This window comes from Podarcis pityusensis (assembly GCF_964106645.2).
Source record: "Podarcis pityusensis genome assembly, chromosome: 5".
NCBI lineage: Eukaryota > Metazoa > Chordata > Lepidosauria > Squamata > Lacertidae > Podarcis > Podarcis pityusensis.
The window spans coordinates 54,902,475-54,925,220 of record NC_138032.1 but is presented as its reverse complement, the minus strand read 5'-3'; the positions used below and the strand labels follow the sequence as shown (position 1 = coordinate 54,925,220).

Sequence of the window (22,746 nt, the reverse complement as noted above, 5' to 3'; positions counted from 1 at the left end):
AAAAAAGGCCTTTGATGTGGTGAAAGTTCTTGTACGTCACAATGCAATTGGACCTAATATTGAAGAAACTACTGTTCATACATTATTATTTATTATTCCATATCTCTTTGTTAGGATTTAACCTCCTTCCATCAGGCCTGTAAGACAGAGCTATTCCACCTGGCCTTTAATTTGAATTCAGCCTGATCTTTTATTTTCCTTCTCTTCCCTCCCCCTCTCCTTTTATGAAGATTACCTGCTCTGAGACCCCACAGCTAATTCTCTTGCTGGCCCAAGTAGGACCAATTCAGTCAACTAGCCCTGGGGATTATCTAATACAGTGGTACGTCGGGTTACATACGCTTCAGGTTACACACTCCGCTTAACCCAGAAAGGTTAAGAACTTTGCTTCAGGATAAGAACAGAAATCGGGCTCTGGCAGCGCGGCGGCAGCAGGAGGCCCCATTAGCTAAAGTGGTGCTTCAGGTTAAGAACAGTTTCAGGTTAAGAACAGACCTCCGGAACAAATTAAGTACTTAAGCCGAGGTACCACTGTACTTATTTCCCCTAAATTGATTTTTGAATTTTATTGTTATTCATGTTTTTATACTGTATTTTATGCTGCTTTTACAATTAAGTGTTTTAAATTTGTTGTTAGCCACCCTGAGCCCGGTTTTTGAACAGGGAAGGGCGGGGTATAAATAAATTATTATTATTATTATTATTATTATTATTATTATTATTATAACAGTAGATGGAGAGTTTAATTTGCTGGTAGGTATACTCCGATTTGGACGCAAGTGGCGCTGTGGTCTAAACCACAGAGCCTAGGATTTGCCGATCAGAAGGTCGGCGGTTTGAATCCCAGTGACGGGGTGAGCTCCCGTTGCTCTGTGCCAGCTCCTGCCAATCTAGCAGTTCGAAAGCATGCGAAAATGCAAGTAGATAAATAGGGAAGGTTAACAGTGTTTCCGTGCGCTGCTCTAGTTCGCCAGAAGTGGCTTAGTTATGCTGGCCACATGACCCGGAAAAACTGACAAACGTCGGCTCCCTCGACCAGTAAAGTGAGATGAGCGTCGCAACCCCAGAGTCATCCACGACTGGACTTAACAGTCAGAGGTCCCTTTACCTTTATCTTATACTCCAATTTAAAATATACAGTTATTATATACACGACAGCATCTGGATGATTAAGGGTGGAGGCGCTTCACTATATAGTTCAATTACAGTGTTGCAGCAAACCCAACAAAGAATCTTTTGGCAGCTTATAGTCCAAATTTATTATGGTACAAACCTCTAGGACTTTGGTCCAGTTCATCAGATGCATGAAATGTTAGCCTGAGTTGCAGGTATACACCCACATACCAACACACACAGAGACACAGACACCCCCACCCACATGGTTGGAGGAGGGATTGAAAACAGTACAACAGAAGGTCCAGTGAATACAATGAAATTGGGTTACACTTCAGAATGTATGGAATCATCAACTAATTAAGAAAACAAGGTGGCCTATGTGCTGCTCTCTTGCCATGAATGAATATGTATGAGTTGTATCCAATGCAGCAATAGATCAGGGTCTGATCAGCACAAGGATTACTGCTAAGGCAATTGGACTTTCCCTCCATTCTCCTCCATGTGCCCCCTTAATCTATTTCAGGGATTCCCCAACGTCTGACACAGATTAGGGGAAAGCTCAGAGTGCATGCAGGAATAAAAAAAGGGAGAAAGCTAGCTGTAATCCCTGCGTTGACAGAATGAGTTGCGGGCACACGCGCTAAACCCTGTCTGTGGTGCCTACCCCTTTTCCCAAATGATAACACAAGAGACCAGAGTATGGGTTCAAACTGGCCACAACTTTATTGAACTTCAGAAGTGGGAAACTTGGCACAGGCCTTGGCAGGTAACCCTCTCAGCTCGCCTGGCTGAGGATATGCAGGCAGTTGAGGCCCAGTGAGAGGGGACTGCAAAGCGCAAACTTACACAGCATGCCTTTCCACTGACCTCGTCCCGGGAGTTTGACCTACATGCCGCCGCTCTAGGGCCAGGGACTCCCGGTTTGCCCTTTAACGGGCCCTGCACGCGCCGCCGCATGGGGAGGGAGCATGAATGGATCCCCCCCAAACTTGATGTTAGACTAAAGGCTACCTTGCCAAGGCCTAAAACCGCCACTCGAGGCCCTAAGGGGCCTCGCCGCCAAGTCCCACAACCGAGGACCAATTAAACCCCGCAATCTATCCAGTCCCCAAGGGCTTGTCACAAGTCGTGGAGCCAGACGTCATTGCCCAGTGGGGTCAGGTGCACCCCGTCCCCCCGGAATAGGTCAACTCTATCTGATGTGATGGTGGGATGTGGGATAGAGAACCCACCAATTTGGCGCATGGTGTTGCTCATGGCCCTGTTGATTTTACTCACCGCATAATTGAGGCGAGAGGGATTGGAAGCCCCCCTCCAGTGAAGACGGGGTAGGAGATTGGACCAGCTGATGGTCATTGATGGGTACAAGGCATGCAGGCTTTTTAGATCTGCCCTTGCAGCAAGGGTAAGGGCAATGCTTTTTTGCTCCACTAGATCATTCTCCCCGCATGTATAATCAAGACCCTTGGAGGATCATGGGTTGCTGTGGCACTACGCAGCATGGGCATCAAGCTCCGCCAACGCATGCCCCGCTGGGCCATCCAATAAAAGCGTACCTTGGGGTGGATGTTAAGGTTAAGGCCACAATTTTGAGACCGTGCATAATCCGCTGCCCAATGGACAATGCTGTGGCCTATCACCCAGATCTTCATGGTGGGCAAACCTGTAAGACAATTAAATTGCAAGTGATAAGGAGGAGGAGCCGGGACGAATGTAACTTTTGTAGGCTGTCGAGCGCCAGCAGCCCAGTGTCTTGATGTGTGCGGGGTCCCAACCCTGTATTGCTGCTGAAGTAGCAGCCCCGATACGAAACGAGTGCCCGGAATATTCCTGGGGACTAACACCGCAAGCAGATAAAGCTTTGCGTAAAACCGCTGTGAATTGTGATCGCGTCAACGGGTGCGTGTTTGAGTGAATGAAGAAAGGGCCCTTGCACTGGGGCCGGACCCTGAAGAAGCGGCGTGTGTCGCGATATGGGCAGGGGTCCGCCTGTTCCGTTGGAGACAGCGCGAGCGTGACCCCTTTCCGCAACTGGTCAGTTTTTTAGTACCGAATTTTAACATTCAACATATGCCCAGAGAACTTGATGTCATTGTCTGCCAACCCTGATTGCAGGGGCCCAGCCAAACACTCCCCAATAAGCATGGCACCAAAAAAGGTTAGGGAAAATGCTGCCCGAAAGAGACGCGTTTCGAAATTTGACCAGCAGATCTCTGGTAGTTTTTTCCAAATTAGATAAAGTATGTCTATGGTGATAGGTTTCCTGCCATCCTGACGAGGGGGAATGACACGCCGCCACCCAGCCAGTAACTTCTTGACATGGAAGCTGTCACTGGGATCTGGCCAGTGACGGAATTTACAAAAGAAAGAAATAGCTGCCCTGTAAAGCATTAAAGTTTTTATGGCAAGGCCCTTGCGCTTTAGGAGCACCAAGAACTGAAGCACCTCCTCCTCGGATGCGCGCCGTGTTGCAGAGCCACGAAAGTGCCCAAAGGCATCCCAGGCGCTGGAATAAGAACGTCTAGTGGAGGGTGCTATTGCTGCCAATACTCCCTGGTTTACTTCTCGCTTCCAAACTCCCACAGATCGTCTGGGAAGGCGTCTGGGGACTGGGCTGCTCCTGGTGCCAGCTCGCGGAAACGCTCCATCTGGAAATGAGACAGGGCATCAGCGATGTTATTGTTAAGGCCAGGTATGAAGCAGGCAGTGAAAGAAATATTGTGCTGCAGGCACTCCAGCACAAACAGGCACAGGACCCTTATGACCCTCTGGGACTTTGCTGACTGCCTAGATATAACTCTTACCACTGCTTGATTGTCAGACCAGAAACAGACCCTGGAATTTGAAAAGAGGGTACCCCAGATGCGAATGGCGACTAGAATAGGAAAGAACTCCAGAAAGGTTAAATCCTGAGTAATGCCTGGTGCGTGCCAAGAAGATGGCCACGGCTGGGCGCACCAATGTCCCCTGAAGAACACGCCAAAGCGGCCAGAAGCATCAGAATAAACCTGGAACTCCGCCCCGGGGTTAAGGCACTTCTGCCAAAAAGAAACCCCATTATAATCCTGCAGGAATGCAAGCCAAACCCTCAGATTGTCCTTTATCTGCTTTGTCACCCTGATGTGATGGTGGGGGGCTACCCCCCCCAGCCGTGAGCAGTGCCAGACGGGCACAAAAGGCACACCTGGCGCCACTACTCTACATACAAAATTAAGATGACCCAACAGGGATTGCACCTGGCGAAGGGTGGTCTTCTTAACCCCAAGCATTGCCTCCAGCAAAACTTTCAAGGATTCCAACTTGGGTTCATGGTAGGCGCGACGACTGCCGAATTGTGTCCAATTCAATACCCAAGTAGGAAAGGATAGTCGAAGGGCCCTCGGTCTTGTCAGCAGCCAGAGGTATGCCAAAGTCAGCTGCAAGGCGCATGAATGTAGCTAGGGGTAGGGCACAGTTGGGGGAGTCTGGGGCCCCAATGATAAGAAAGTCATAGGTAATAGGTCACAAAAGGGGAACCAGATGTGGTTTTGAAGGCCCATTCAATGAATGTGCTGAAGGTTTCAAAGGCTGTGCAGGCCACAAAGCAGCCCATGGGCATAGCCTTGTCAAAGTACCAGCTATCCCTGAATTTGAATCCAAGCAGCCAAAAATCTTCAGGATGAACTGGGAGCAGCCGAAAGGCTGACTCGATGTCACATTTTGCCAATAAGGCGCCAGTGCCCAATTCCCTGATCATTTTAATGGCCACATCCAAGGATGCATATTTAACTGAACAAAGCTCCCGTGGAATGGCGTCGTTTACAGACCCACCCCTAGGATAAGAAAGGTTGTGTATCATGCGGAACTCACCAGGAAGTTTTTTGGGCACTATGCCAAGAGGGGAAACTATAAACTTTTTGAAAGGGGGAGCCGGGAAAGGGCCGGCCACCCTGCCTAAACGCCGCTCTTTTTCAATTTTGTTAAAAGCAACAAGGGGCATTTCCATTACCGACTTTTGATTAGGAGGGGTTCTGGATACAGGGATGCGGAAGCCAAAACGAAACCCTGCTTCCAAGTAGTTGGCTGCAGTCCTGTTGGGATAAGCCTGTAACAAAGGTAACATCGCGGAGAGGCGAACAGGGGTTGGGGCTAGGGTGGAAAAAACCTCATTTCCGGGAGGCAGCCTTGGCTTGCTGGGCTCCAGAGGTAGAGGCTCCTGAGTCTCCCTTGGCGTCCTTGGCTCCACTCCCTGATCCTGTTTTGCGAAAACTGCGAAAAGGGGGCTTAGCCCGAAAACACTTAGTCCGTGAGTGAGGGCCACCACAACGCTCACAAGCATGGTCAAAGCGGCATCGATCCCTGCTGCACAACCCATTAAACTCCCAACATGTTGATATAGCCACCCTTTGCACTTTGGAGGGGGGTTTACCTGACTTCTCCCCAAAAGCCCTTTTTTTGAAGTTTGGGGCCACTACTTTGGACCAAAGATCATTATCCTTGATGTCCCAACGGGTCGTGGGTTCTTCAGCAGTCCTCTCACGGAACAGCTCATCGTAAGCCAAAGCCGCTGAGTCCCCTGCCATTTTTTTGGCTTTTAAGATAATGCCCAGATAGTTAGCCAAGTGCCACGCCCTATCTGGGTAAGCAGCGGCCACCAAACCCATGTAAGAGGCGAAAGCAGCTAGCCAATTGTCAAAAGTTCTATCAATATCCACTGCCTTCTCCTTCTTGCGACGCGATTCAGGCTTAAACTTGGAACTACAAGAATAAGCTGGGGAGAGCAGGGCAAACAAGTCCACAAATTCCCCATTTAGAATGCGGTTGCGTATATTCTTTTTAAGCCGGATGCCAGGAGGCTGATCCGTGGTCTTGAAGTTAGATGCCCGCACCTTCCCTTTCACATCAAGCCCATCCTCCCCACATGGTTCCTTGGCCCCAAAGGCACGGCGATGGCGCCGGGTGTGACGTTCCCAAATCCAACTAGGCAGGCCAGGGGCCTTGTGGGTAGTAACCCAGTACCCTTTGCACCGTTCTTCCGACTCGCCACAGGAGGAATCGCACGTACCTGAAAGATCTGAAGAATCAGAAGAGTCCCTCCTGCACTTACGCCCATGCTTCCTCAATCTGCAAGACCTCTTCTTCCTGCGACGTGTTCTGTGCGAATCAGGGCTGGAGGAGCTGTCTGATGGACTCGAAACCGGTGACCTATGCCTATGCCTACCCTCGCGGGAGCGTCGACAAGGGGACTTAGACTTATCTAAGCGCTCCTTAGCCCTAGCCAGGCGACGCTGCAGGATGCGGTTCTGACGCAGCAATTCCTGCACATCGTCATCACTGGACTGGGAAGAATCGCTCTCAGCAGTGAGCTCCTCTGTGATGCCCGCTTTTTCTTCTTAGGAAGGGCCCTGTAGGGCCTGGCATCAGAGGTGGAGGGGCCATCATCCCTCACTTTTTTCTTAGAGATAATTAACTTCATAGGTGGGACCTTCCGGCTGGAAGACAAGGGTCTTTTTTTAATCCTGTTGGCTGCCTTTACTGCATTGCTAGGGGTACCCCTCGATGCGGCTCTTGGGGTGCCCACCCCTACGGCACCAAGAGAGTGCGAGGGGGAGCCTTCTCTTTGATCAGCAGCCACAGCTAGAGACATAATGCACCTTGAAGCAAGTCAACCACTACTAAGACCTACAAATACCTAAGTATGATGGCAGTTTGTTGTATTTGTTTTTGTTTGTTTGTTTTTGTTTGTTTGTTATATTAATTATAATTATTAGATTTATTTATATTTTCAATCGGAATGTTTTGGTGAAAGACAGAACCAGCCAACCTAACTGCGCACAAATGCTAAGACTCAGTCCGGCCGCCTGGATACGCTCCTGATCCTGATCTTGATCCCAGAAGGAAGAACAGCAAAAGAGGCTTGAGCTCAGGGGTCAGCCTCTTTTCTTTTGGCCTTAGGCCCACCCCCGGCCAGCCGTCCATTGTCCTCCCTGGCCGAGGGCGGGTCAAAGGCCAGCTCAAGCAGGTGGGTGGCACCCGCCCAGGTGAGCCTCGCTTGGTGCCACAAACCCCGCCCACCTGTGGGGAAGGGAGGGCGGATATTAGTAGAATATGTGTATTGAAGAATACAAGGTAAGTGGAAGAGAAAGGATGTTCAGGTTTGCTTCTGTTATTGCCAAATTCATAGCAGAGAATGTATGAGTTCCTGGAACTTGAAAGAATTTTTTAGGGGGTTGACCTTGGAATAACATTAGTTGTTAAAGAGTACTGTATACAGTTATTAGTTGTGCTTGGTTCCTGTTATATATTAAGCAGGATGTCAAATTATGTGTGAAAATGATGTAGAAGTTTAGAGACTGATAATTATTGGAAAGCAGGAATGCGAGTGGTGCTGTGGGTTAAACCACAGAGCCTAGGACTTGCCGATCAGAAGGTCCCGTTGCTCGGTGCCTGCTCCTTCCAACCTAGCAGTTCGAAAGCCCGTCAAAGTGCAAGTAGATAAATAGGTACCGCTCCAGCGGGAAGGTAAACGGCGTTTCCGTGCGCTGCTCTGGTTCGCCAGAAGCGGCTTAGTCATGCTGGCCACATGACCCAGAAGCTGTATGCCAACTCCCTCGGCCAATAAAGCGAGATGAGCACCGCAACCCCAGAGTCGGCCACGACTGGACCTAATGGTCAGGGGTCCCTTTACCTTTACCTTACTAGAATTCAGTGACATACAGACTGCATGTTTCAATCAATCTGGTACACATTCTTCAATATCTCTTTTATAATAAGTTGGTTTTGTCATCTACATTATATCCCCTACAGTTCAAATTTATTGGTATGACTAGTCTAGCTACAGTGACCATCGCTGTCAAAAACTCCCAAACCTTCATTTTAAAAAGGACGACTAGCTATCCTGCCATCACAAATCTTATCTGTCTCTACTACAGTCCTTCTTTTCATCACAGAAGGTCAGAATATGGCACCAATAGTGGCTAGAGGTGCTAGTACAGCTCTAGGACTTTATTTAATAGATTACACCTGGCTTTGATAGTGTTATCTGTATTCTGTATTCTGTAATCGATTACGGCCTTCCTTCAAAGTCTTTAACATCCTCCTAAACACCCACACAGCTGGCTTTTATAATCCTTATCAGTATTTTGTAATGGATTACATCTGACTTTTATCATTTTATGTGTATTCTGTAATAGATTATATACTTCCTTCAAAGTTTATGACACCCTCCTGAATGAAAACAGCCACCGGCTTTTATAATCTTATCTGTACTCTGTAAGAATCCTAGGGCTTTGCTATATTCAACACTGAAATGCCTGACTTAAAAGTTAAATACATAAAGCAAGTTGGTTTTACAATAGGATTCAATATCATCCAGATGAAGAAGACATAATATTTTTGCCTTGGTGTTTTGTACAGTTTACAGTATGTTCCATCTAGATTTTGTCCAGGGCCAGCACCAAATACAAAGGTGATGTTTGCTCCTGGCAAGAGCAACTAAATTTTTTTAATAATAAATAAAAATGGCCAGCTTTCAGATGAAATTGCAGTACAACTACACTCTTTCCACTTCAGAGACTACAGGTATGTGTCAGGCACAAATGGTACTTCTGAAAAGCTTTCTTTTACAAAATACAATGAAGCATACTGATAGAAAATATTCTTTTTTTGTTGTTTCTCTTTTCCAGTGCTTAGCACCAAAAAAATGCAGAGGACACAGTAGGGAATGCAGTAGGGAAAGTAAGACAAAGCAAATCTTGTTACTGCTGCTGCACAGAATCCAAATGGTTGCACAATGTACCAAGGTTCTTAAATTTCAGAACATAGTAAGCTTATTAAAGTGGACCACATTGCACTTGCTCTGATAAATAGTTCATCACTGTATACCAAGACCTTAATGCTTATTGTCAGTGCTATAAATTGAAACTCCTGCTAATAAACTTCCGTGAATTTATGTACAGTGGCCTGCGGCATTATGTGAAGTAAAGTTAAAAGGCACACCCTATGAACTGTTCAATAAATAATAAAAAAGGGGGGAGTATTTAGCTTCAGAATAATTGCACCATAAATGCCCAGTCGTCCCCAATATGCTCAAACGTTGGTGTTTATTTGCAGGGCTTGGTGTTGTGCTGCCAATAAAGCTCAAAGTGCCATTGTATTTTTTTTTTTATTTTATTTTTTTTTTTTTTGTAAGAATTTTTATTGGTTTTACAGAATAATTTTAAACAATACAAACAAATAAAAAAAGACATACAAACATGTAAAATTTCATAACCTTTTTTTCATGTCCCTCTCTTCTCGGACTCCCCCAAACCTCCCCTTCCTGCATCCCAATTTCCAAAATTTATTTCAGCAAATTCTAATTAATTTTATCAAATATATTTTTTCTTATTCTTTTCTTCAACTTAATCTTATGTCACTGTAATCTCCTTTTCTTTCTCCAAACCTCGACATTTTAACATTCCTCAATTTTATAATAGTTCTTAAGATAAATTTTAAATTTCTTCCACTCTTCTTCCGCCGTCTCTTTCCCCTGCTCACGGATTCTGCCAGTCATCTCAGCCAGTGTCATATAGTCTATTACCTTCATCTGCCACTCTTCCAAGGTGGGTAATTCTTCTGTCTTCCAATACTTTGCGATGAGTGTTCTTGCTGCTGTCGTAGCATACATAAAGAAATTTCTATCTTTCTTTGACACCAATTGGCCGACAATGCCCAAGAGAAAGGCCTCCGGTTTCTTAGGAAAAGTACATTTAAGTACCTTTTTCATTTCATTATATATCATTTCCCAGAAAGCCTTAATCTTCGGGCACGTCCACCAAAGATGATAAAAAGTACCTTCCGTTTCTTTACACTTCCAACACTTATTATCAGGCAAATGATAAATTTTTGCTAGCTTGACTGGGGTCATGTACCACCTATAGATCATTTTCATAATATTTTCCTTTAAGGCATTACATGCCGTAAATTTTATACCAGTGTTCCACAACCATTCCCAGTCAGCAAACATAATGTTATGACCAATGTCCTGTGCCCACTTAATCATAGCTGATTTAACTATTTCATCTTGTGTATTCCATTTCAGCAGCAGATTATACATTTTTGACAAATTCTTAGTATTGGATTCTAACAGTTACAAGTCTAGAAGTGGATGGAAAGAATATTTCTAAACCTAACGAGATAAGAAACTGTTTTTTGAGTTATTTTAAAAAGCTATATTCACAAGGACCGCAGAAGGAAGAAGATATAGACGAATTCCTTAAAAAGTATGGACTACAAAAAATCTCCTACCAAAGTAAGGTGGATCTAAACCAGAGAATAACAGATCAAGAGATAGAGAGTGCCATTCAAAATATGCAACTGGGCAAATCTCCAGGACCAGATGGACTGACTTCCAGATACTATAAAGCTTTGAAGGAGTGGTTGGTACAACCATTAAAGGAAGTCTGTAATGAGATCTTGGAGGGGAAAAGGGCACCAGAATCGTGGAAAGAAGCGTATATTACACTCATACCAAAGACAGAGACTGAAAAGACTCAACTTAAGAACTACCGCCCAATATCATTACTTAATGTGGATTATAAAATTTTTGCAGACATTCTGGCAAAAAGATTGAAAAGAGTGTTGATGGAGAAGATTCATAAGGACCAAGCAGGCTTTCTCCCAAAAAGGCATTTATCAGATAATGTGAGGAACATAATAGACATTCTGGAATTATTAGAGGTGAATATAAACACTAAAGCAGTTCTGATCTTTGTGGACGCGGAGAAAGCCTTTGACAATATTTCTTGGAGTTTTATGAAAAAGAATCTTCATGGGATGGGGGTAGGCCAAGGATTTGAGAATGGTATGGGTGCCATATACGCTGAACAAAAGGCTAAGTTGATTGTAAATAATGTGATAACTGAAGAATTTAAAATAGAAAAAGGGACACGACAGGGGTGCCCAATTTCCCCTTTACTTTTTATTTCTGTTCTGGAGGTGTTGCTTAATATGATTAGAGATGACCAGCAGGTTAAAGGTGTACAGGTCGGAGCCAAACATTATAAGTTAAGGGCCTTTGCAGATGATTTAGTACTTACTTTACAAGAGCCAGACACTAGTACAAAAAGGGTGTTGGAGCTAATTCAAGAATTTGGTCAGGTGGCCGGATTTAAATTGAATAAACAAAAGACTAAAGTTTTGGAAAAAAATTTGACAGTCATGGAAAGGGAGAAGTTCCAGAATGAAACAGGTTTGACAGTGGTAAAGAAGGTGAAATACCTAGGGGTCTATTTGACATCTAAGAATTCGAACTTGTATAAAGACAATTATGAAAAATGTTGGTCGGAAATTAAAAAAGATCTAGAAATATGGTCAAATTTGAGATTGTCAATGTTAGGCCGAATTGCAGCTATTAAGATGAATGTATTGCCTAGAATGTTATTTTTGTTCCAAACATTACAAATTCTGGACAAGATAGATTGTTTCAAGAGGTGGCAGAAGGATATCTCGAAATTTGTCTGGCAGGGCAAAAAGCCCAGAATAAAATTTAAAATACTGACGGATGCAAAAGAAAGAGGGGGGTTTGCCCTGCCGGACTTAAAACTGTATTATGAAGCAGCAGCATTTTGCTGGCTGAAAGAATGGATGCTCCTCGAGAATACAGATATCTTGGACTTAGAAGGTTTTAATAATACATTTGGTTGGCATGCATATCTATGGTATGATAAAATTAAGGTGCATAGGGCCTTTAAAAACCATATTGTCAGGAAAGCATTATATAACGTTTGGATAAGATATAAAGATTTGTTGGAAAGTAAAACCCCTAGATGGTTGTCACCTTTAGAGGCTACAGCGCTGAAAAAGCTTAATATGGAAGCTGAATGGCTAAAGTATTGGGAAATTTTGGAACAAGATGGAGATAAATTGAAGTTACAGAGCTATGAGAAATTGAAACCCAAGGTTCGAGATTGGCTCCATTATTATCAAATAATGGAGGTACATAAACAAGACAGGAAAATTGGATTCCAGGTGGAGAAATCAAAATTACAAAGTGCCATTGTACACAGGACAGATGGTCCTGCGAAGGGCAACAGAAAGGCAGATCTGTTTGATTCTGCAGCAGATATTTTGAGGCACAGAATATGAAACGTTAGCTAAAGTAATGAAAGACATCAGAAAACATGGCAGTGCCACACAAAGACATGCAATCGCAGTATACCCACACTTTGGTATTTATTGCCAGACATATATTCCTATATGCCCTAGTGCATAGGAGGATAGTTTCTCCTATATTGATTATATTGTTGAATGTGATGTTGCCTCTTTTGCTAGTTAAGTGTTGTTTGGGGGGCAGATTTGAATGAGGAATTTGAGAAGGACTTCTGGAACAACATATGGTCTACTTAAACATTTTCTTTGGTTCTGGCAATTATTAGAGAAAACTCATTGAAACAGTGCATAGATAGTACTATGCACATCCGAACGAACAATTGGCTTCTGTGGAACTGCCAGAACTTACTGGCATCTCTGGTGGTCTTGCCTTTGCATTAGTGCATTCTGAATGTGAGTTTTGGCAGAAATCGGAGTGGTTATTGGTCATGCTCTAGATCCAAATCCGAAACTCTGCCTTGTCTTCGTATCTGTGGGAACCTTATTAGATTCCTCTTGGTTTCTGCTAGATTGGCCATCCCTCAGGGCTGGAAGGAAGTCACATCCATTACACTGGAAGTTGGTATAGAAAAGCCTTGTACACAGCTGTTTCAGAAAAGTTTACTCGCCACGTAAAGGTACTGAGAAGTGATGCTAAGATAGAGGACTTTGCTGCCATCTGGTGGACCTTTGTTACACACATGAACAAGCAACATTTGAGACTCCTTATTCCTGTAAAATATGACTTTATTTGGATATACTTCTAATTCTTGTTTGCAGTACTTGACTCTCTGACTCCTCCTTTGTGCCAGGGCACTTAATGTCTTCAGTTTTTGCATTCTTATACTTCTGTGACCTACCACTCACTAGCTTGTCTTTGTATATGCATCTTCCATTTCACATGGCCTCCTTAGTCTTCATAAGGGTTTTTCCTCCTCTATTATGTCTTTGTTGCTTAACCAATTAGAAGAAAAAGAAAACAGGCTGCAGGTTCAGCTTTGGTAATAAAGTGTTCTGTTGGGAATTCATTTCTGGAACTAACTAATCATGAAGGGAGAAAATATGTGAAAATCCTTAGAAAGGAAACATACTCTAGGGGTATTCCATACTATGCTTTGGAGCTGAATACAGAACATGTAGCATAAGGCAGAGTAGAACAATGCACAGAGAACAGGCAGCTATATAGAGATGGGTGAGCCTGTCAGTTTCAGTTTCTCATTTTTCCAGTCTTAAATTCAGTCCTCTACATTTCCACATCAGGGTGCAATTTTTTAAAAGAATGCCCTCTTGAAAATTCACCAGCATTTAAGCGCAAATTGCTCCAAATCTCTAGATTGGTGGATGAAATTTTGCCTAATACCCACTTTCTCCAATGGAATTTTCCCTAATACATTACATTTTTAAAATTTTCAATAGCACATGCATTTGTATGCACTTCATGCTAGAACATGTGTTCTGTATGCATTATTTAGCCGGAGAACTGCATTGCAAAATTCAGAGAAATACACATTTGGAGGAATGGCAGTGTCATTTCAGAAAGTGCAAATTAGTGAGCTTGCCTTTAAAAGTGAACCGAATGATATTTCTCCCCCATCCCCAGGCACCTTGTGCCAACCATGTATTTCCTTTGACCATTCAAAGTTGCTAATGAGACAATAAACAGTGAACACGGGTAACTTGCAAAGATGTAGTAATTTTATTGCAAAGTAGTTGGCAGCAAAATGCAACTTCATATAATTTGGCATTACATTGATGAAACAGATTTTTCTATTCCTGAATTCATCATAAAACCCTATAACTATCTGTTCAGTTTTATGGGCCACCCTTTCCTTGGGAGTTGCTTGAGATTATAATTCTGTTCTTATTATTCTGTCAGTCACCATGTGGACTCCGAATGCCTCTTTACCTTCAGTTAGCAAAATGCAACAACAAACCCTGAATCTGTTTTATGCTTCCTACAAATGATGGGTTTGTTATTTGCATCAATTTGACAGCATGAATTGCCACGTGAAAGGGTAACGTGGTCATCTGAAATTTCTCCCAAAGCACAATGGGGCAAAGCAGTAGTTTGCTTTTCAAAAGAAGCAGAAATAGCATAATGGAATAGTGACAGAGAAAAGTTGGATTGTGAGATCCTTTGCTTAAGTAATTAACAAAAACATCCTAGGATTTAAACTAGTTGTAAGATAAATGGAACTGAACATGAAATTCTCTGACTGAACTGGCTAGTGAATCAGGCCATAAGCCAAACTGCTTGTGCACATTTGTGACAGAGATTCCACACTAGTCAAAAGAGAATATCAAACGTATCATTTCAAAATCGACATAGCTGGAGCATGTTCAGCTATGTATTATGAAGCACATTTCCTATGTCTGTTTCCAATGATTCCAATAAACTTCAGCAGTTTGCCTTTCAGCTCCTAAATATTAACTGAAGAGTCACAACAAATCCTCCTTTGAAATATAGCCCTGATGCATCTCTGACATATGAAGTTGGCATGTATAATATTTATATGTAGAATGGTTTTGGGAAGTACAATGGAAGTTAACTATATCCATAGAAGATAGGGGGAATGTTTAAAAGAAGAATGAGAGCAATTCCACAATGCCATTAAGTCAAAATAGCTGGATATAGGCAATGATTTTGATCAGAATACATATTTGATCCTGGTACTTTGATTGAACTGGGCTGTGTTTTAAGCTACCAGTAAATGTGCCCAACTACAGATGTGCCTGTCTATGGATTTAAGTTTCAGAAATACATGCGAATGATGCAGTTTTTGTTTTTGTGTAGGAAGTGCTGAATGTATATCTTGCTGGTATCAGTAGATTTGGAGATAGTTTTTCCTTCTCAGTTTGCTGCTTATAAGTAAGCCAGACAGAACAAAGACCATGGCTGCCAAAAGTACAGTAGTAACAGCAAGTGGGCTGAGAGCTTCTTTCTTTTCTAGATTCATACTCTTAGCCAGTTCTGTAAATAGAATAAAAAAACACAGTTTGGAACAATTTTTCAGATAATGTATGTATGTATGTATGTATGAGATTTCTTACCTGTTCTTCCCCATAAGATCCCTGGGCAAGTTATAGCAATATAAACATACAAGGAAAACACTTTGTACCTTTATCTAAATGTATATATATTAGTTTTGTTAGAGGGCAAGTTCGTCTTTGAATGGCAACAACTGCTTTGAAGGCAGAAGGCTCAGGTCAAATTCCTGGCATCTTCAGATAGGGCTGGAGAAGACCTCTGTCTGAAACCCTGGAGAGTCACTGTGAGTCCATCTAAAGAACTCTGAGTTAGATTGATGATTGCCTGGCTTTGTCTAAGGCAGCATCCTATGTTCCAAACATAAGAGTCAAATTCTTTATTCTGCCCATCTTTACATTATCTTTCCATGCATCAGTGGCATGTGACTCTCAAAAAGTTGCCCATTAGGGAAATGTTACCCGAAGAGTGGAAGCAACACAGAATGAGATTTCATTGTGTGATGTTACTATGCTTTTGGCAGGCAAATTAGGAATAAATATTGGTTTTAATATTATTTGAACAAAGTAGTAGAATATTTTAACAACACTTTGTTCTTGAGTAATTATTATTTCAAGATACTTCGGAATATATTTTGAAAATCATTATTCCACCGCCCAGATTGCTTTGGGTGGTGGTGGGAGTTTGCATCTGAGTCTCAAGCTGTACCATAGCATGACAGCACTCGGGGGGGGGGGGGAGTGACAGAGCCTTTTAAAAGCCCACCTCCCCTCCCCTTCCCCCTCTGTTTTATCTGGCACCCACCCTCTCTCCCAACCTCCATCACAGTATGATTTGCTTCAGGGCCAAGTAGGATTTTTGAGCCCACCTGCCTTGTTCTGCAGCTGGAGTTTTTGCCTATGCCATACTGTAAAGTGGGATGGGAGACGGTTTAGGTGCAGTGCCTTAATACTAGGCTATTATGGCTGACAGGTTCATCTGGCTCTTGACTTGCTTGCGTTATAGGTTCTGCTTGCGTTACAGGTTAATCTGACCATTTGAGTGTTGTTTTTTCTTAAAATAATCTGGTCACTTTGGCACATAGGTGCCACAAGGGGAACTTGATAGGGTAGCTTGGTGATCCCTTTAGGCTCCATTTGGGGTGACTGTTTGTTTCTGAGGCCTGCAGGGCTTGGAGATAGGAGAGAGACTTCTTCTGAAGTCAACTAGCCTAATCCACCTGGAGTTTGGGGGCCCAAAGGGGTGGTGGTGAATGCAGGGCTCCCAACTCACCGTCAGGGTGTGGCTGGGGTAAGGAGTAAACAAAATATTTTACCATTGACCCAGCAAGGGATTGGTTTGTCTTAAACCTATGTGATTTCCTGATTTGTTCATTCCCACACCTATAGTTTCCCTCTGCAAATTTGGTTTAATGTTCAATAAAATGGTAGTTATTCAACGCAGCAAATGTGTCCATGTATTTATTTTAATCCTGGTCTGCAATCATCAGAAAAAAGTAGCAAAAAAAGGAATCAAAAATAAAAGTTACCCTGTCCTTTGTCTTCAATGGTTTCTTTCTGCAGTTTGACTGGTCCCACAACCACATCCACTTTATCCTGAGGTTCATCTGTATCCCTCTTCCTTCTAGTTAAACATCCCTGGTAGCATCGGGATGAGTAATCATATGCCTTACATACTACTAGTTTGCATTGCAGATAAATTTGATTATGTTCATAAAGAAACTTAAAAGAGTTGAACTTGAAACGAACTTGATTGTTGCTTGAGTTAAATCTGAGTTCACTCAGATTTAAGAAGGTTGGGTCTCGCACACATCTGAAAATAAAAGAACCAAGTTTGTTTACATAATTACTTTAGATGAATCCTTTATGGAGTTCTGAAGTATGTTATCTTTGGTGACTAAAGACCATGCTGGAGAAGGATGAGAAGAAATATCAATAAGTGGATGGTGGATTTCAGAGAATAAAATGGAAGATAGACTCAGCGTATGTGAAAGCAGTTACTCAAAATACTAGAACTTGGGCCCATCTGACGAAACTTCAAGTTAGAAAATTCTGAGCAGACAAAGGAAAGTACTTCACACAGCACAGCACATTGTTAAACTTTGGAATTCACTCCCATAAGATGTTTGTGGAGGATTCAACTATCAAGGTACTAGTGATGATGGCTCTGCTTTGCCTCCATTGTCAAAGACAGTATGCTTCTGAATACCAGTTACTGGGAAGCAATTGGGAAGAGGTCCTGCATGCAGGCTGGCCATTGCGATAACAAGTATTTGCCTCCCCTGCTTTTGTCTAAGACTCTTTGACTGATGACACAATGAGTTAGCAGCACACAACCATATTTATTATTACATTCAGGAACAAGTAATAGCAAGTAGGCTCTGCAACTCTTTATAGATTTTCTTAAGAAATATGATGTCAGAATTAAAAAGTGAATTTCAGAGTCAGTTTGAGAGTAAAGCAACTCCACTTGTTCATACCACAAAGAAACCTTTAAGTACAATCCTATATGTGCCTATGCAGAAATCCAATTGAGCTCAGTATGGTTTATTCCAGGTGAGTGTGAATGGCATTGCATGGTTAGTATTAACTCTGCTGTCATATAAGCCAAAAGGAAAGCCCTTCTTATAAGTGGATATCTAAACATGCTTATCTAAAATATACTCACCCATTCTTGATTAAGTCATAGGTCAGAGTTCTGAAGTCACCAGGGTATGGAGATGCTACACATGTGTCTAGAAATAGTACTAAGTTCGGATCAGAACTGTTGAGAGTAGCTTGGAGATAGAGAACCTGGTTGAGGTACACAAAGTATGGAAAACTGCGAACTGAAATGTTGAAGGATGATGATTCATAGAATGAAAGCGCCACACTGTAGTTGCCAAGTTTTCTTTCAGTAATGTCAATGGAATTTTGGGCAACAAACATCGTCTCTACAACAGTCATTGCGTTCATTTCACACATAATATGAAATTGGAAGTTTTTCCTTCTTGTAATGATATAACCAGCGGCTAATGTCTTGATTATGTTGGAATAGGTGATGGTGTCATTATTTGACTGCTAAAGGACAGGGGAGAAAGATCTATGTCAATAATATGTGTAAATTAGGACCTGTCATATAAAACACACCAAATATACTTAACCACTTTAGAATGTGCTGATATTTCAGACTTATTACCATTAAAAAAACCACCTTATATAATCTGGAATTTTATTGTATTCTCACTGAAAAAGTTAAGAAAGATAAAAGTATATAATGCATTCAGTAGTTGAGAAGAGAAACACAGAAAAGTGCAGAAAGATTGCTACATCTTTTAATTCAAATTAATATACCAACAAATATCTGACTTTTATGACATTTATCTTTAAAATGCTATGGGTTTCTTTAAGAATAACTGAGTTTATTTGCTTGTTTGTGTGTATTAACATGACGGGTTTTGTCCTCAGAAGTGAAAAAGCTGAGCATAATGCAAAGCATTCAAAGGGCCAGGCAGCGTGATCATAATGCTACCTCTAATTTACTGGCTTTCTAAAAGTGGAGGACAATCTCAGGAACATAACGCTTTCCCCCTGCCTTATACCACTTACTCTTTCTGGAGCAATTTCCCCACTCCTGTATTTCCTATGATTAACAGAAATGTCAGGAATTACCCACAATACGGTCTGCTTTAAATGGTGTGGCATATTGCTACTTGCTATTTAACCCAAGTTCTGAAATTGGTAGTTTCACGTCTGAATTAAACACATCGTTCGATGGTGTCAAAGTCTATGAAGGGCAGTGCTGACATTTCTTAGAAATATAGTTGAAAGAAGAAGAGGAAACTAGCTCCATGGCAGAGTGGAGAAGAGGCAGCATGGATTTCCCAAGGCTCTCTCTAAGCCAGATCATTCAGATGTTATAGCCAAAAGGTGGGTGAAATACTTTTCCCAACTTTAAACAGCAGGGTAATGTTACAAAGATAAGAACCAGATAACAGATAATGTGCAGTACCCAACGTGGTACTGAGTAACTAGTTCCATCATTGCAAGGATTTAAGCTTGTGCAGCAGAACTTTGTCCCCTCCTTTGACCACAGCCCCTTAAATCTCTTCTGGGGTTTCCAACAACCCTGAAATAGATGTGCAGGGAGAGGATAGAGGAGAAGTTCCATAGTACATGCAAAAATCCTTGCACAAACAGAACAAGTGCATTGGATACTGACAATATTTTTAAGAACTCATTGTCTTACCTTTCTTACTGTGCCACACCCACTATATGGTATCTCGAAGACCACATAGTCTTGAGTAATCTGAGGTGTGCAGAAAGGGTCTGAAGTATTCAGGGATACTTCGCTTGCATTGTAGCCCAGCAACCCAAGATAGTCCCTGCTGATGCGTGCAAGCATGTATTCTCCAGAACACGAAAGCGCTGAATGAGGGTACATAGAAACCATATTAAATAGTGTAATTTTTTTACATTTTACTTACGAGTAGGGGCAACCTTGGTGAATGATATGTCAGGCAAGCGGGGGCTTATTTGAGCTCATAATGAAGCTGCCATGGAACAGCTTTACCACATTTTCAGAAATTTGAAGTATTTGGGAGGGAATACTCAGTTTCACTATTTCCTTTGAACACACAGACTTTTCAGCTAGGCAACCCAAATCAGCAAAATCTGCGATTCTCACATGCATGTTTTAGGGAGAAATCGGAACTTACTTCTTGCAGGAACTGGTGCTAAACTTGTAGGAAGAGCTGTACAAATGAAAAACAAAACAAAAGGGAGATCAATTTGTGTCTAATTAGCATTTAAATGGTAAAAAGTTGGGAAACTGTAGTCACAACATTGAGTTCTGTGCCCTCACCTGCTACACCCTTCCACCATGACAAAGACCATTATACAAACAAACAGTGTTGCTTATACTCCAGTTTGTTGGGATTTAAGTATATGAAAGATGTTCTTTTCAGAGTGCCTCTACTGTGTAATCTAATGCCATTCCCTGAGGAGTAAAATCTACTGCTTCTTTTCCACAACAGAGAGAAGATAGCAGAAACCAAGTAGTTTCAGATATATCTGTGGTGAAGAACAGCTTCCCTGGATCTTGAGCATGCAATCCTCTGCAAGCTCAGAGATGCCTAAATCACACAACTGTGAAAAGAAGCATCTAGTTTCTTTGAGTGTCATGTTTAACCATTTGCCTTATTACCTAACAAAAGACACAGAAGAAAAGGAAAAACATCTTATCAGTTGTTGCTTCACTAGCACTTGATTCAAATGTTAAGTCTATTAAAGGAACCAAAATAAATAGTACAGATAGTCCACTGAAGATATCGAGATCCCAGCAGTCATCTATCCAGTAACCTAGTAATATACTGCAGATATTTTTCATTGACTGGTCGTCAGTGTGTGTGTGCGCGCACACACACAAACACACACACATTAATCATACAAGAATACAATTAAAGGGAGAGCATTTAAAATGAATGACATAAAAGAAAAAGAACAAGGTCTTACCAGCTGTTGATTCATTGAGAGGTGGTTCAGTAGTTGTTTCTATTCCTATTTAGGTAAACAAATAGTACAATAAAAGTACTATTACACTGATGTTAAGATCCTAGCAGTAATATATCCAATAACCTAGGAACATATGGCAGCTATTCTTCACTGACAAAAGTCACCAGTGTGTGTGTGTGTGTGTGTGTGTGCGCGCGCGTGCACACGCCTTATTTATACAGCAAAAAAATATCAATACAATTAAAGGGAGAACATTTAAAGTGAAATGCAAGTAAATCAGGATGCTTAAAACATACAAAAAGCCTGGTGGAATAAAATATTCTCCTACAACATTAACAAAAAAAGGTGTCAGTGGTGAGATGCTGCTTCAGTTGTTGCTAAAGTGAAGCATTGCCTTATTCTTCAAAGTGTGCATGTCAAGGGGCTAGAAATTTTAACATGGCAGAAAATTGTGCATTCAGATCTTACTTTGGTCCCTCACAGGAAAAATACCTTTGATCTATCCAACTGCAAACTGATACCATTCATGCAAACAGGAAAGTTAAGCAAAGTAAATATCCTATTCATCTCTGGATAAGTCACAGAAACTGTGCCATAATCTGACCAGCCTATGGGTTTGTATGTTGGTATGATCCTAGACAAAGGGTGGGGAGCCTGTGGCCCACCCAATGTTGCTAGATCACAACTCACATCATCCCTGATCTTTGCCTATGCTGGCAGGGATTGATGGGAGTTGGAGACCATCTGGAGAACCACAAGTTCCCCATCTCTGTCCAAGACATATGTTGATTTTCAGCTTACATTGCATCCTCAAACCAGAACAACATTAATCTAACACAACAGATACTAGAAATGTCCTAGAACTAGATAAATAGATAACTCTTACTTAGTGGAATAGAATAGTAAGAAGCATAAAACCCATCTCCTGAGTAATATGAATCTCTGTGCAGCAGAATAGTCATTGTGTTGGAAGTTGATATGTAGGTATAGTTGAGATAGATGCCAGAGCAAGTTCTTCCAAGAATAGTGGAGACATACGGGTACCCATCGAAGATCACAATATATTCTTTATTGCAGTCCAGACTGTATAAAGGTAGGTCAGCAAGTCACTCTTTGTGTATAAAATTATGCCATCATTTCATACATCAGATTTTCACATTAAGTAAAGAAAAGTTACATAGGTTGCTTATATATGGGGGTTCAATTTCATAATGGGTCACTATCACAAATGATTCACTGGCAATAGCATTGTCGTTCTTTACTTATCAGGGTTTCCCTGGAAATAATAAATCCAGGAGGGGGCAGATATGGGCTGGCATTTTGATGACAATGACACTGCAAATCACATGTACATATGAGGAGCAAAGATGCCACATTGAACATTCAAGTGAACATTCAAGCACCCTTTGATTCTCTCTTTGGTGACACATATGCCAAAATATAAAGGTAAATACATAGATTCAGTGGAGCTGACCTGAATTCCGAACATATTAAAGTAATGTTATGATTGGTTCTGCCTGTGAGAACCCCACCCTACATCTATGATACTATGGAGATGGTTCAGTAAATGTCAGCTGAGTGATAAGCTAGGTGGCTGATGAGGCTCTCAGATGTATCTCAGATTAGCTCAACCTAAAAGAGTGGCATGCCTATGAACATATCAAGGTCATGTCAGACCTCTGGCCCATTACGTCCAGTACAGTCTGCTCCACCTGGCAATGGCTTTCCAGTGTCACAGTTATAGGTCTTTCCCAGCCTTGCTCCTGAAAATGCCCAGAATTCAAATATTCAAATTTACAAATTTATTCAAAGAATTCAAATATATATGCATACAATTTAACCACTTTGCTATTGAATGATGTCTCCTCTGGCTGGAACAGCATAATTTGCTTTAAAGACAAGATTCACAAAATACTTGTCTTTTTTACTCATCTTTCAATGCCTCAGTGAAAGGGCCTGTCCTTCATATTTCCCAAGAAAGCATTAAAAAGTGGACCCTTTTGTTTTCAGGAAAGGGCCAATATCTACCACTTGTAGAGTTTG

At 41.9% G+C, this 22,746-nt stretch overlaps 2 protein-coding genes across 6 annotated transcripts in view; both read right to left on the bottom strand.

Annotated features, from left to right (window-relative positions):
• Window positions 1–1,735: 1,735 nt before the first annotated feature.
• Window positions 1,736–13,064, bottom strand: LOC308477641 (uncharacterized protein; the record flags this gene model as incomplete). The annotated part of the gene is made up of 3 exons (XM_081006371.1): window positions 1,736–1,782; window positions 5,261–6,487; window positions 12,851–13,064. The coding sequence occupies 2 exons, from the start codon at window positions 13,062–13,064 to the stop codon at window positions 5,262–5,264; spliced, it is 1,440 nt and encodes a 479-aa protein (XP_080862497.1). The 3' UTR covers window positions 1,736–1,782; window position 5,261.
• An 834-nt stretch (window positions 13,065–13,898) lies between these two features.
• SPADH (spermadhesin family member) overlaps window positions 13,899–22,746 on the bottom strand; it is a 36,800-nt gene continuing 27,952 nt past the window's right edge. For all 5 annotated transcript variants that reach the window (XM_081005212.1, XM_081005213.1, XM_081005214.1 and 2 more), the window contains 7 exons: window positions 21,590–21,786; window positions 20,704–20,748; window positions 19,908–19,943; window positions 19,439–19,617; window positions 17,879–18,270; window positions 16,740–17,023; window positions 13,899–15,196 (listed from right to left, as the gene is read on the bottom strand). In XM_081005212.1, the coding sequence (XP_080861338.1) occupies window positions 15,048–15,196; window positions 16,740–17,023; window positions 17,879–18,270; window positions 19,439–19,617; window positions 19,908–19,943; window positions 20,704–20,748; window positions 21,590–21,786 (1,282 nt within the window). In that variant the 3' untranslated portion in view covers window positions 13,899–15,047. The remainder of the gene's footprint in view (window positions 15,197–16,739; window positions 17,024–17,878; window positions 18,271–19,438; window positions 19,618–19,907; window positions 19,944–20,703; window positions 20,749–21,589; window positions 21,787–22,746) is intronic.